This window comes from Electrona antarctica (assembly GCF_951216825.1).
Source record: "Electrona antarctica genome assembly, chromosome: 6".
In the NCBI taxonomy this organism is placed as follows: Eukaryota; Metazoa; Chordata; class Actinopteri; order Myctophiformes; family Myctophidae; genus Electrona; species Electrona antarctica.
Window position 1 is genome coordinate 10,393,673 of NC_136811.1, and position 13,510 is coordinate 10,407,182.

General features: G+C 43.5%; 1 protein-coding gene across 4 annotated transcripts in view; it reads left to right on the top strand.

Annotated features, from left to right (window-relative positions):
* Positions 1 to 13,510, top strand: part of tax1bp1b (Tax1 (human T-cell leukemia virus type I) binding protein 1b) — a 58,069-nt gene that overhangs the window by 26,948 nt on the left and 17,611 nt on the right. For 3 of the 4 annotated variants that reach the window (XM_079504497.1, XM_079504494.1, XM_079504495.1), the window contains exons 7-11: positions 1,649 to 1,797; positions 3,681 to 3,771; positions 7,562 to 7,747; positions 9,034 to 9,294; positions 10,365 to 10,562. In XM_079504497.1, coding sequence (XP_079360623.1) covers positions 1,649 to 1,797; positions 3,681 to 3,771; positions 7,562 to 7,747; positions 9,034 to 9,294; positions 10,365 to 10,562 — 885 coding nt within the window. The remainder of the gene's footprint in view (positions 1 to 1,648; positions 1,798 to 3,680; positions 3,772 to 7,561; positions 7,748 to 9,033; positions 9,295 to 10,364; positions 10,563 to 13,510) is intronic. The other variant, XM_079504496.1, reaches the window with a different exon arrangement.

Below are 13,510 nucleotides of genomic sequence, written 5' to 3' on the forward strand. Positions count from 1 at the left end.
AATCTTTGAATATATATTCTTACACAGCGAGCGTATTTAACTCATATCTTTGCTTCTGGGTGTCCCTGGAAGTTGGAACTACATATTTTCAGAGGGGGTCCGCAGCCAAATACAGATAATTCTGGGGGTCTTTAACATGAAAAAGGTTGAGCACCAGAAACATAACTATGTAACACTTTTTTTTTAGAATCGGACTCTGGTCTAAATGGCTTAAGCAAATCATTTTTAAAAGCAGCGTCTACTAATTTCTACAACCGTTATTTCACGTACCATAAATCTTCCCGGGGCATTTAAAACCAGCTTTTGCATGAGATGAAAACATGATTACAGATTTTTTTTGCGGCTGTTAATTTTATGACTACACTTTTATACGGAGTTTTTATGTGGTGCGAGAAAAATGATTCCAAAATTCTCCCTATAAACATACAGTAGAGAAATCCAAACCTCCGTTGCTTGCAATGCTACAGTAGCTGCCATGAAAGACTTGAAGCGAAACTGAATGTGCTGTACGCAGTCTGAACTGCTTTCTGGTTTTTTTGTGCTCTCCGTTTAAAAAAATGTCTTCTAAATCCTGACAGTTTTCTGAAATACCTCATGTTTCTGTATCAGTGGTGCTCAATATTTCATGTCAAGGACCCCAAAAATAATATGTATTTGGCCACCGACCCCCATCTGAAAATACCAGCGGAAGCAAAGATTTGAGTTAAAACGTTCTAGATATATATTCTAAGATTTGCGCCACATTTTCACGATTTTTCAAAAATGGCGGACCTACAAGCTCGTAGCGCGCCACTCGGTGGCGCGCTATGAGCTTGTAGATCTGCTATTTTTCAATAGCTAAATTATAACATAATGTTTAAAACACCAAAATGGGTTAAATTGCATATCGTCGCTGTCAGGTCGGTAACCTTGTATGTAGGGCTGTCGCAGTTCGAAATTTAAGTTGACAATTAATTGCGATTCATTTAATTGTGTTTTTTTGCATTGAACATTGGAATGTCAGATATGACAAATAACTTAAATATACAAAGAAATCCCTGACACATTTAATAATTACAAAAGATCTTTCCAAAACATTTACAAAATAGCTAAACTAGTTGTGTTGTAAATACCTTACAAGTAAGCTTGTAGATCTGATAATTCTGCTATTTTGTTTTTAAAGTTTGAAGACATTATGCAAAAAATAATTGTGATTATGTCAAATTATTGTGATGTAATCATTGTGACAGACCTAAAAAGTAACAACATGTTGTTACATTTGAGGAAATGGGTTTTCAACCCGTTTCATGTCAAGACCCATGATCTCTTCTGCATTTGAGCCGCGGACCACCATTTGATGACACTCAGCCAACATGTTTTGGTGGCGTTTTGTTTTTGATTGTTTTAAAAGGTTGCTCTCCTAAATACCATCGAGACATTTTAAATTAAAATATTTTCTTTTTACATGACATAGCAAATATTTGCTGCGCCCAATTCCACGGGTAGATATAAACATTTTGAACATAACTAAAAGTACTTTTGGGGCTGGCTGGGGGTTTGGAACATGATGCGCATTTCCCAAAAATAACAAGCAGTGGGCTTTCCAAGTGCCCTAGTCTCTCTGCATGTTTCCCCTCCATTGATTTCCAATGGTCTGTCTGTCTGCCAGGAGGTGCAGAGCTCGGCCCAGGCTCTTCAGGAGGAGAGGGAGGAGGTGAAGAGGAGGCTGGAGGAGGCCACGGCCAGGGTCCTCCAGCTGGAGGAGGACCTGATGGGAGTCACCCAGAAGGGTCTGCAGAAGGAGACGGAGTTGGATGGGTGAGTCCATAGGAGTGTTGATTTCGTCGACTTAACACATTTTGTGCCCAAAACGTCTGTGGACGTCCTGGGTATTACCGCACGTGCATAGCCCAAGACGTCTGTGGACGTCTTTGAAAAAATAAATACAAAAAAAATATTTTTATTTTTATTTATTTTTTATTAAAACGTTTTTTTTTTTTTTACACGTGGTGCCAAAGTTTGTGTTTTTGCCATTGAGAATGCATTTGGCGTTTAAATTAAATAACTCAGAAACTATAAAACATTTCAAAGAAAAAAGTTCCAGCATGTGTCTCCATAGTCAGCTGAATTATAAAAAATGTGAATGGATTTTCTAGGTGAAAGTGATTTTGGGCAGTTTTGCGTGGGCTCTCAATGTGTTAATACTATGACGAAAAATGTTCGGCGACTACCTTTTTGCACTTACGAAAACTAAATGAAACTAAATGAAAACTTAAGCTATGTTGACTAAAACTATCAACAAATACAAACTAGACTAACATGTTAGGAAGGGACTATCCAGTATAAGTCATTTTACACTTGGTTGCATGCTAAAAATAGCCGATCTACGAGCTCACAACGCGTCGCAGCGCGACGCGTTGTGAGCCTGTAGATCGCAATAAAATCCCTTTAGCGTCACTTTAACCCATTTAGACCTGAGGCCAATGTATCCTAAATCCTAATGGTTTTGTGGAAAAACTTCATGTCAAGGACCCCCCCCCCCCCCCAAAAAAAAAAGATATGTATTTGGCCGCAGACATAGGGCCTGTACAGACGAGGACGTATTCGGTGTTTCTGGGGCAAGTAATTAGCCGATCTACCCTTTTTGTCACACGGAGACGGCGTTTTGGGGGACTTTAACGGCTAATTTTGAAACTACCTTCCAGAGTGGGAAAGTTTGGAGACGCGACTTTCACGTCTCCGTGTGTACAGCGAATGCCGCCTAATTTGCTGAAACGGTGATGTCATAGTCCCCTCGCCCCTCCAAACTAACCAGTGTTAATGGTTTATTTCACCATAACCACTTACATATAAGTATCACAGCTATTTTATATTTGCACATAATGTCTATAAATCTCTTCTCCAAAAATAGCCGATCTGCAGCCCGCACGCATGCAAACCGTTGTTGAGATTGAGCAGGCATGCACGAGAGAGGAGTTGTGTGTGAGGAGCTGATCACAGATAGAGGGAAAGTGTTATATTTGGCCTATTATTTATGCTATATATTATTGACCGCGTCGCAGTCACAGTCACAGAGAGAGAGAGAGAGAGAGATGCTGCGTGTTAAAAAATAGAAGGGGCGCGCTCTCTCTCGCTCTCGCTCTCTCTCTCTCTCTCTCTCACACACTCTCTCTCTCTCTCTCTCTCACACTTACTTTGTGCTTGCTGCTGTTTTCAGAAGAATTAATCCAAGGTTTGTCATATATTATGGTTTAGTAGGCATACACTTTAGCTGGTCAGTCAGTGTGTGCAGACTCAGAGAGAAGCAGCACTGCTCTGCTCATTAAATTGATATGACGCATATGCGCATCTGATCAAGATAATTAGTTATTTGGCAACACCTGTGTGAAATACCAACGCTTTCATATAGCCTTTAGAATAAGCTTTTTCTTTTTTTTTGTGGCCATCTGCAGGCCAGCCATGTGTACTGCATCTTTATCTTGAAAACGAAGCAGTTTACCGGTCTCGAGTGGACGTCGTACATAATTAACATAACCGCAATGTAGACGCAGTAAGTTTTATATCGTTCACAAAACTTAGGCGGGGAACAGCCCGCGACGTCCTCGTGAAGGCAGCCCCTTACTTTAGAACTCTTTTGCGAGGGGGGGGGGGGGGGGGGGGGGCAATTAGAATAAACTAAAACTATGAGGTGTTTTCCTCAGACTGAAGGACAGAGTGAAGAAGCTGACGGTGGAGAAGGAAGCCCTGGAGTCCCATCTAAAGAACGAGAGAGATGAGAAGGAACTCTACAAGGTAAACAGTCACTATCAACATACAGTATGCACTAACCTCACACACTGGAGTTTAACCCATCCTGGGCGGGAACCCCTTTTGGTGTTTTTAAGCATCATGTTATGCTTTAGCTGTTGGAAAAATAGCAGATCTACAAGCTCATAGCGCGGCACCGAGTGCCGCGCTATGAGCTTGTAGATCTGCTATTTTTTTTTAAATCGTGAAAATGTGGTGCAAATCTTTGAATATATATTCTTTCAGAGCAAACATTTTTAAGCCAAATCTTTGCTTCTCGGGGGGTCCCTGGAACAACATATTTTCACATGGGGGTCGGCGGCCAAATACAGATAATTCTGGGGGTCCTTGACATGTAATAGTTTGAGAACCGCTGACATAGAAAAAATTTTCAGAAAACTGTCAGGATTTAGAAGACATTTGTAGAATCGTCATCAGGTGGGTTATTGTAGAGATTCTCAACCTTTTTATTTTAAGGACTCCCAGTTTGACACCACAGTTTGATACTCCCAGATTGATTCCCAATTAGTTGCCCCAATCTACACTGACTGACATCTGTGTTCATTTAAATGATAATTTCAGACTAGACGGTTTTCTTACCTTTTATTTGTAGTTGTTGCGTCTCCACCAAAGAGGTCCAGGTGTTATTTTGTGCAAAAACACATTATTGGCTATTTCCCCTACCATAAGCCCTCAATGGGGGTTGTGTTTTTGGGCCAATTCTCTTATTAGTAGTAAAGTGTGCCGCTTGGGATACTATTTACATTATGATGATAAAAAGATTTTTGAGCGATGGAAATAAGCGAATTAGCACTAAAACCCAACGCCCCATTGAGGGCGTATGGTAGGGGAAGTAGTCAATAATGCATTTCAGCACAAAATAACAGCTGGTAAGACAGCCTTCTAGTCCGAAATTCTCCTTCAACTCTGAGAGCATACAGGATGGACCCAAATAAGCATCCATTTGGTTCCATGTGTATGCCCTCTGAGTTACAGACCTGTCCCATGGTGGGTTAACTTCACCCCATAGATATTTAAAGAAATTAGATGCCTCATTGGCCGCTGCAGTTGATTGGTGCGACGTGTCTCCAATGAAGGCAGGAAGTCAAGCGGAAGTGCTGAAGTCACGCTGCCCAAGTCACGTCACTCATGCGACTCCTCCATGTCTCTCGCCTGTCACTCAAGTGACTACTGGCCAATCACATCGTGTGTTTTTCCAGGAACTTACGTTATACGCACGCGGAAGCTTGTCCAGCTCATGCTTCGCAAAGGAATCTCGGGGGAAAATGATGCCTTCGATTTTCACACGCGTCCCAGAGCCCGGAAGAAGAGGCGTCTACCTTTTCATGTCTATGGAATGTCTATGGCAGGGGTTCTCAACCCGTGGGTCGCGACCCCTCGGGGGGTCGCCAAATTATTTTAGGGGGTCCCCAAATTATTTTCAAAAAAAAATAAATAGCAGACCTACAAGCTCGTAGCGCGCCACTCGGTGGCACGCTATGAGCTTGTACATCTGCTATTTTTCAATAGCTAAATTATAACAATGCTTAAAACACCGAAAGAGGTTCCCGCCCAAAATGGTTTAAGGTTATTGTAGCAGTCAATTTATATTGGGGGTCGGGAGGGGGCGGGGCGGGGGTCCTGAGACATTGCCAAAGCATTTCCGGGGGTCCTCGGCCAAAAACGTTGAGAACCCCTGGTCTATGGAACGGGCAGGACGCAAAGACGAACAGGAGTATCATTTGGAGCAGCCCACATTTGCATCGTCACGTCGCTGGCTTCCATCGACAATGACTGGTAGACCGCGTTGTTGCGTCTGCCCTAGTTCCTAGCCATTCAGTCATTTTGCATGGGGATCCCCTGGGACCCCCCTCAAGGATACCTGGGGGGGTCCCCCAGGTATCCGTTTTATTGCTTGGGGGGCAGAGGACCAGTGATTTATTGCACACACGTCAAATAAAGTGATTCCGAAAGAACTGTCCCCGACCTTCCCTTCCCTTCCTACGTCAGAAATCGTTAAGATTTCCAAGTTTATGTCAGTTTGGCTTAACCCATTTTGACCTGAGATCAGATTCTAAAAATGTCTTCCACGTCCTGACAGTTTTCTGAAAAAGCTATGTTTCTATGTCAGTCGTTCTTCGATTTTTCAAAAATAGCAGACCTACGAGCTCATAGCGCGCCACTCGGTGCGCGCTATGAGCTTGTAGATCTGCTATTTTTCAATAGCTAAAGCATAACATAATGTTAACACCAAAAGGGGTTCCCGCCCCAAAATGGGTTAACCCATTTTGGCCTGAGATCAGATTCTAAAAATGTCTTCCACGTCCTGACAGTTTTCTGAAAAAGCTATGTTTCTATGTCAGTCGTTCTTCGATTTTTCAAAAATAGCAGACCTACGAGCTCATAGCGCGCCACCGAGTGGCGTGCTATGAGCTCGTAGGTCTGCTATTTTTCAATAGCTAAAGCATAACATAATGCTAACACCAAAAGGGGTTCCCGCCCCAAAATGGGTTAATATACACCCCAGACTATGTAGTTAGTCTAAAACAGGGCATGACTTATTCTCCCCTTGTTCTTCTTACGGGTTTTTTTTGTGGCTCTTTGTTGTGGTGCACGACTTTGGGAGTGGTGCGTAGTACCGTCGCCAAGGAAACCCGGGGTAAAGAAAAAAAACACAACCCTGCCAGCTAATTTAGCTCACTGCGACCGTATAGCTGCACTGGGGGAAACTTTACAGGCTCACCTCACTCTCTGTTTTGTAATTAACGTCACGCGACATTTACTTTAATTGTGTCGCGTGTCGTTTGGTACATCTCACGCAGAGTTGTTCAGACTACGCGACTGTAGCGTGATTTCTTGAGAGTATAGCCTTCAGTACTAGTGCAATCAGTTATACAAGTGTGTGTGTGTGTGTGTGTGTGTGTGTGTGTGTGTGTGTGTGTGTGTGTGTGTGTGGACTGTTCAAAGACTCTTGTCCCATTTAGGCCTGACGTCGAAATTAAAAGAAAATCCTGACAGTTTTCTGAAAAACCTTATGTTTCTGTATCAGTGGTGCTCAATATTTCATGTCGAGGACCCCAAAAATTATATGTAATATGCCTCCGACCCCCCCATCTGAAAATATGTTGTTCCAGGGACCTCCCCAGAAGCAAAGATTTGAGTTAAAATGTTCACTCTGTAATAATATATATTCAAAGATTTGCGCCACATTTTGACGATTTTTCAAAAATAGCAGACCTACAAGCTCGTAGCGCGCCACTCGGTGGCGCGCTATGAGCTTGTAGATCTGCTATTTTTCAATAGCTAAAGTATAGAGCGTCGCAGTCCCGCCCCCTACCTTGGCCCATTTTTCCCATAGACATTTCAAAAAGTATTTATTTAAAGACCTTTTAAGCGTCGTACGAAGCCAACTCGAGTCGTGACAAATCATGACAACACACACAATATTTTGGACCAAACAAATAATTACATAGAAGAAAAACAACAAACGTCTTTAAATAAATACTTTCTGAAATGTCTATGAGGAAAATGAACGGAGAATCATTTCCTGGGCCATGGTAGGGGGCGGGACTGCGACGCTCTATAACATAATGCTTTAAAACACCAAAAGGGGTCCCCGCCCAAAATGGGTTAATATCACTGCGTAGATATTAGTCTGGAACTTCGGTGTTGGAAGAGTGAATGAATGTTTTCAATGGAAGGTCCTCACAAGTGTGTGTGTGTGTGTGTGTGTGTGTGTGTGTGTGTGTGCGTGCGCCGTGTGTGTGTGTGTGTGTGTATGTATATGCGCGTGCAGATTCACCTGAAGAACCGCGAGCTGGAGAACACCAAGCTGAGCGCGGAGCTGCAGATGCTGAAGTCGGTGGACGTAAACAAAGAGAACACCATCGCCCAGATCAAGGAGGAGGTGGCTCGTCTGCAGGCCTGCCTCGCCGACAAGGACAAGCTGCACAGAGACATCCTGGCCAAGGTCTCCCCTCTGGTAAACGGCCTCCACCAACAACAATACTCCTCTTACTAGTAGTGATGCACCGAATATTCGGCAGAAAATGGCTAAAAATGCATTTTCGGCCTATTCGGTTTCGGCCCGAATAGGCAGAAAATATATCGCCGAATAGTGTATGCAATTAATGCATTCAAAAGAGCTGAATACATGTTTTATGGACCCATAATAGTGATTATTATTTGAGTTAAGTTTTTCCATAACCATTTATTTTGCCATAAATCAGGTAGCTTTAAGGTACGGCCATGACGGCGATGGTAGGAAAAAAGATAAATAATATTAATCCTATTCGGATATTCGGTTTTCCGCCAACTGTTAACTATATTCAGTATTCGGTTTCGGCCAAGATTTTCCCTTTCGGTGCATCCCTACCTCTTACCTAGGTCACCACTTCTGCATTAAAGGCGTAGTGAAATGAAAAATATGTTTTTCACACTTTTAGACCATATATCTGTGGTCATCATATGGGCATACCTAACAATGGATTCCAAAGAAATGGGCAAATTCTCATTTCTGTGTGTTTTTATATCAAAAGTCCACGAAAACGTGCTGCGCGATGACGTGTCGAGGCCCACATCGATAAAAGCCAATAAAAATGAAGCTCACCCGTTTTTTAATTCCCCATATCTGCGCATCCGTCCAACACAGCTGCTACTGATTACAGAAATCCTCCGTTTTTATTCCCATTCAAGGTGACATCCAGACAGTGTATTACTCGGTTTCAACTTAATCATCACTAAAATATGTATCTGAAAACATTACAGGGTAGAAATAAGCCACATAACAGTAAACTGGTACAGCTGGCCGACTATCTGACTTGTAAACAAAAACACACCATGCTGCTGCGTATAGCATGGCTACCATCCCTAGCTACCGTCCCATCGCCTGAAGGGATGTGACGCTCTGATTGGTTCAGAAACTTCAGAGCGGCGTTTCAAGTTGAAACCGTCAAAACTGAAACTTCGCCCAGGCGGTGGCGTAACCGTCTGGGCACCCGACTGGTAATCCAGTCGCAGTGTGCCGCGGGTTCGACTCCCGAGCCCGACACGGCCTTTACTGCATGTCTTCCCCCATCTCTCTCCCGTTTCCTGTCAGCCTACTGTCTGTCCCTTCAAAAAACCAATAAAAGGCGTAAGCCGCAAAAGAATATCTTAAAAAAATAAAATAAAAATGAAACTTCAAAATAAAATGCCCACCATTTCCTTTTCCCTACACCTTTAACACTTATGATGCTGCCCCCCCTCCCCCTCCCCCTCCCCTCGCAGGGCGACATGAAGGCCCTGAAGGAGCAGCTCCGTCAGAAGGAGGAGCAGCTGCAGGCCACGCAGCAGCAGTCGGCCATGCTGTCGGCGGAGCTGCGCGACGCCTCCAGCGCGCGCGACCGCAGCATGACGGAGCTGTACCGCATGCGCCTAGAGGCGGACGCGCTGCGGCAGGGCAAGGCCGAGGCCGCGGCGCATTGCCAGCGCCTGGAGCAGCGCCTCGTGGAGCACACCAGGGCCGAGGCCGCCAGGCGAGAGGCCATGGTGAGCGAGGAGATATGTTTAAAACCCATTTAAGCCATTTTGGGCGGTAACCCCTTTTGGTGTTTTAAGCGTTGTTATGCTTTAGCTATTGAAAAATAGCAGATCTATAAGCTCATAGCGCGGCGGTCTGCTATTTTTGAAGAATCGTGAAAAGTGACATGAAAGTGTTTGAGAACGACTGACATAGCTTTCAGGATTTAGAAGACATTTGCAGAATCGTTCCCAGGTCAAAATGGGTTAAGCCTGACGTAAAAAAAAGAGAAAAAAAGGTCTTCTAAATCCTGACAGTTTTCTGAAATACCTCATGTTTCTGTATCGGTGGTGCTCAATATTTCATGTCAAAGGACCACAACAATTATATGTAATTGGCCTCCGACCCCCATCTGAAAATATGTTGTTCCAGGAACCCCTCTGAAGCAAATATTTGAGTTAAAAACGTTCGCTCTGAAAGAATATATATTCAAAGATTTGTGCATTTTCACGATTTTTCAAAAATAGCAGACCTACAAGCTCATAGCGGCACTCGGTGGCGCGCTATGAGCTTGTAGATCTGCTATTTTTCACTAGCTAAAGTATAACATAATGCTTAGTTAAAACACCAAAAGGGGTTCCTGCCCAGAATGTGTTAAAACACCAAAAGGGGTCCAACTGTGAGTGTGACGACACCATAAAGTATTACACTTGTTTTACAAAAGGCTCCACCATTTTCAATTCATTATAACATTTCAGTGATGTAAAAAGGTTTTCAATGTAATGAGTCCCGGGATGCAGGGATGGTCTTTTAGATGAGTCCCTGCAGGGACATTTTATGAGTCCCACTTCAACGACGTTAGGATTCATATTTTGCCATTTTTACAAATTGCAGCATTTAACTCCCGAGCCACCGAGTGGCGCGAGCCACCGAGTGGCGTGCTACGAGCTCGTAGGTCTGCTATTTTCGAAAAATCGAAGAACCACTGACACAGAAACATAGCTTTTTCAGAAAACTGTCAGGATGTAGAAGACATTTTTAGAATCTGATCTCAGGTCAAAATGGGTTAACCCCCCCCCCCCCGTTGCGTTGTCTCCAGGCCAGGGCAGAGGACGAGGACGACGAGGAGGCTGCAGGAGAGCCTGCTGCTTCTGTTGCCGTGGTGGTGGCGGAGATGCAGAGGGAGGTGGAGGACCTGAAGCTCCGGCTGCACATGGCGGCAGAACACTACAAGGACAAGTACAAGGAGTGCCAGAGGCTGCAGAGGCAGGTGCTGCGCTTCTCCGAGCTGCCTGGGGTGAGTCCTATAGTCTGTCTTCTATAGCTGCACGCTAGCAAGGTTTAACCCATTTTGGACTGAGGTCGATAAAAAAAAGGCTTCTAAATCCTAACATTTTTCTGAAAAACCCATGTTTCTATGTCAGTTGTGCTGAACCTTTTTCATGTCAAGGACCGAAGAATATTTTAGTTAAAAATGTTCTCTCTGAAATATATATTCAAAGATTTGCACCACATTTTCACGACTTTTCAAAAATAGCAGTACTGTAGGTCTGCTATTTTTGAAAAGTCGTGAAAATGTGGTGCAAGCTCGTAGCACGCCCAGGCCTGGAATTTCATCCTTTTAGGGGCAAGGCCACTTGGCCTTTAGTATGGTCAACTTTTTGAGGGCACAAGGCCAAGTGCCAGGGCATGAAGGCCATCAATTAAAAAAATATTTTAAGTCCCCGGTCATAATTATTTTAGCTTAAAGGTTAAGGATGATTACATATCTTTATTTTTATTTCAAGGTGAACATTGGTTCAGAACAGTGCTTCTTAAATAAATAATCACAGCTTTAAATAAGTAGATAACTGTTGTAAAATATTGTAAACATGTTTTGGGGTCCCAGGCCAGAGATGAAAATCATAATGAAATGGCCTAGGACCCTGTCAGGCTGTCACCCTAGGCTAATTCATATACATTTAATTTGGGGGTCCTTGAAATTTGAATGGCTGAGAATCATTGATTGATTGATTGAAATATGTATTAACAGTTTGCAGAATTACAGTACATTTCAAGCACAAACTCAATACAAAGACTGTTAACTGTGAGTGGACGACCCAATTAAGCATTACACTTGTTTACAAGAGGGTCCACCATGTTCAATTCATTGGGTTAAACTGTGAGTTAATTCACAGAAAATACAATGACAGCCTACATAACTTTTGAATAAGGGCAAGCCCTTATTTAGAAAAGCCCATATTTTATGCTAAACTAATATATTGACATTGTAGAGAGGTTAGTGACAGAAAAGATAATTTCTCCATTGTGGGGCTGCACCAAGTCAACACACAAAGTGAAAGTGCAGCTTCAGAACAGTTTTTTGTTCTTACCTGGAGACAGTGTGTGCTGTGTACAGGGGAACAATTGTTTAATTATATCCATGGTATCTTTCTGTCGCTATCCATAATGCGACGCAAAAGTACATTTATGTTTGTTTTGGTGGGCTAGATAGATACGGTAGATCATTTCTCCTCCTTGTATGGACAGCCACGCTGTTTCGCATTAGACAAAAATAAATCAGCTGGACCATGTCCGACCAACGTTAATGCATGTGACGTAGGACCGCCACACTGTCGCAACTGTATAAAAGATTATTTTGTTTTGAGTGATAGTTGCAGTTTGACCGGATAGCTAGATTAGCTACACTAGTAGGCAGCGTGTGGGCTAAATGCCCTCTGTTTACTCTGTCAGTGCGTGTATGTGTGGCCCGGAGGAGGCGTGTGTGTGTGTGTGTGTGTGTGTGTGTGTGTGTGTGTGTGTGTGTGTGTGTGTGTGTGTGTGTGTGTGTGTGTGTGTGTGTGTGTGTGTGTGTGTGTGTGTGTGTGTGTGTGTGTGTGTGTGTGTGTGTGTGTGTGTGTGTGTGTGTGTGTGTGTGTGTGTGTGTGTGTGTGTGTGTGTGTGTGTGTGTTCGTGTGTGTTCGTGCGTGCCATGACGGGCAGCGGGGGTAGTTATTAAGGCAAAGTACCGCAAAAGAATCAAACCACTTGGCAAATGGCAACACAACTACAACACAGATTTGTTCTGCGCGGGGCGTGAGGGGAACATTGGTTACCGTAATGACTGGAAAATTGCGCAGAGGAAAAGCGGTAAAATGAACTTCTGTGGGTGCCGGTCGGGGCACCACGGCCACTGTGGCCGTATGGGCATATACTTTTTCGAGGGGCACACGGCCAAAGAGAGGGGCAACGACGGCCATGGCCGCCGTGAAATTCCTGCCCTGAGCACGCCACTCGGTGGCGCGCTATGAGCTTGTAGATCTGCTATTTTTCAATAGCTAAAGCACAACATAATGCTTGAAACACCAACAGGGGTTCAGGGAGGGGGAGGGGGGGCAGCATCATAAGTGTTAAAGGTGTAGGGAAACGGAAATGGTGGGCATTTTATTTTGAAGTTTCAGACGGTTTCAACTTGAAACACCGCTCTGAAGTTTCTGAACCAACCCATTCAGGACTGGGAAGGACGGGAACCCCTTTTGGTGTTTTAAGCATTATGTTATACTTTAGCTGTTGAAAAACAGCAGATCTACAAGCTCATAGCGTGGTGCCGCGCTACGAGCTTGTAGGTCTGCTATTTTTGATAAATCGTGAAAACTTGTGCAATTGTTTTTAACATATATTCTTTCACAGCGAACATTTTTAACACAAATATTTGCTTCTGGGGGGGAGGGGGGGGGGGTCCCCCTGGAACAACATATTTTGTGATGGGGGTCTGCGGCCAATAAAGGGTATGCGCGTGACATCATCAAACCCGGAAGTTATGCGGGAACGCCTACTAAGTGGCAAAAAACTACTTTCTGGCATCGACAGCCCATACATCCAAACAGAAAAGTCCAATATGATTGCATTAAATGATGTTAAACCATGTTAAACTCACTTTGCCACTCGATTTGCCATAAACTTTATGCATGTGCATACCCTCTATTAAAAAACAGAGCTTCCTTACTCAGGGAATTTGGGAGGTGTAGTTCCACTCTCTCTCTCTATATATATATATATATAGCATTCGGAGATTGTGGAATAGTTGTCTGGCTATACGCGATACTAACTGTATCGAAAATAGAACACTGTATATTATTCGCAGTATGTAGACAAATATTGACAAATAGCAAAAATATAATTTTGACATCATGCATACAGTTAAGTAGGTTGGAGTGGCCTTTTGTCAGCGTATGTAGCAAAAAATAAAACATATATATAAAGCAC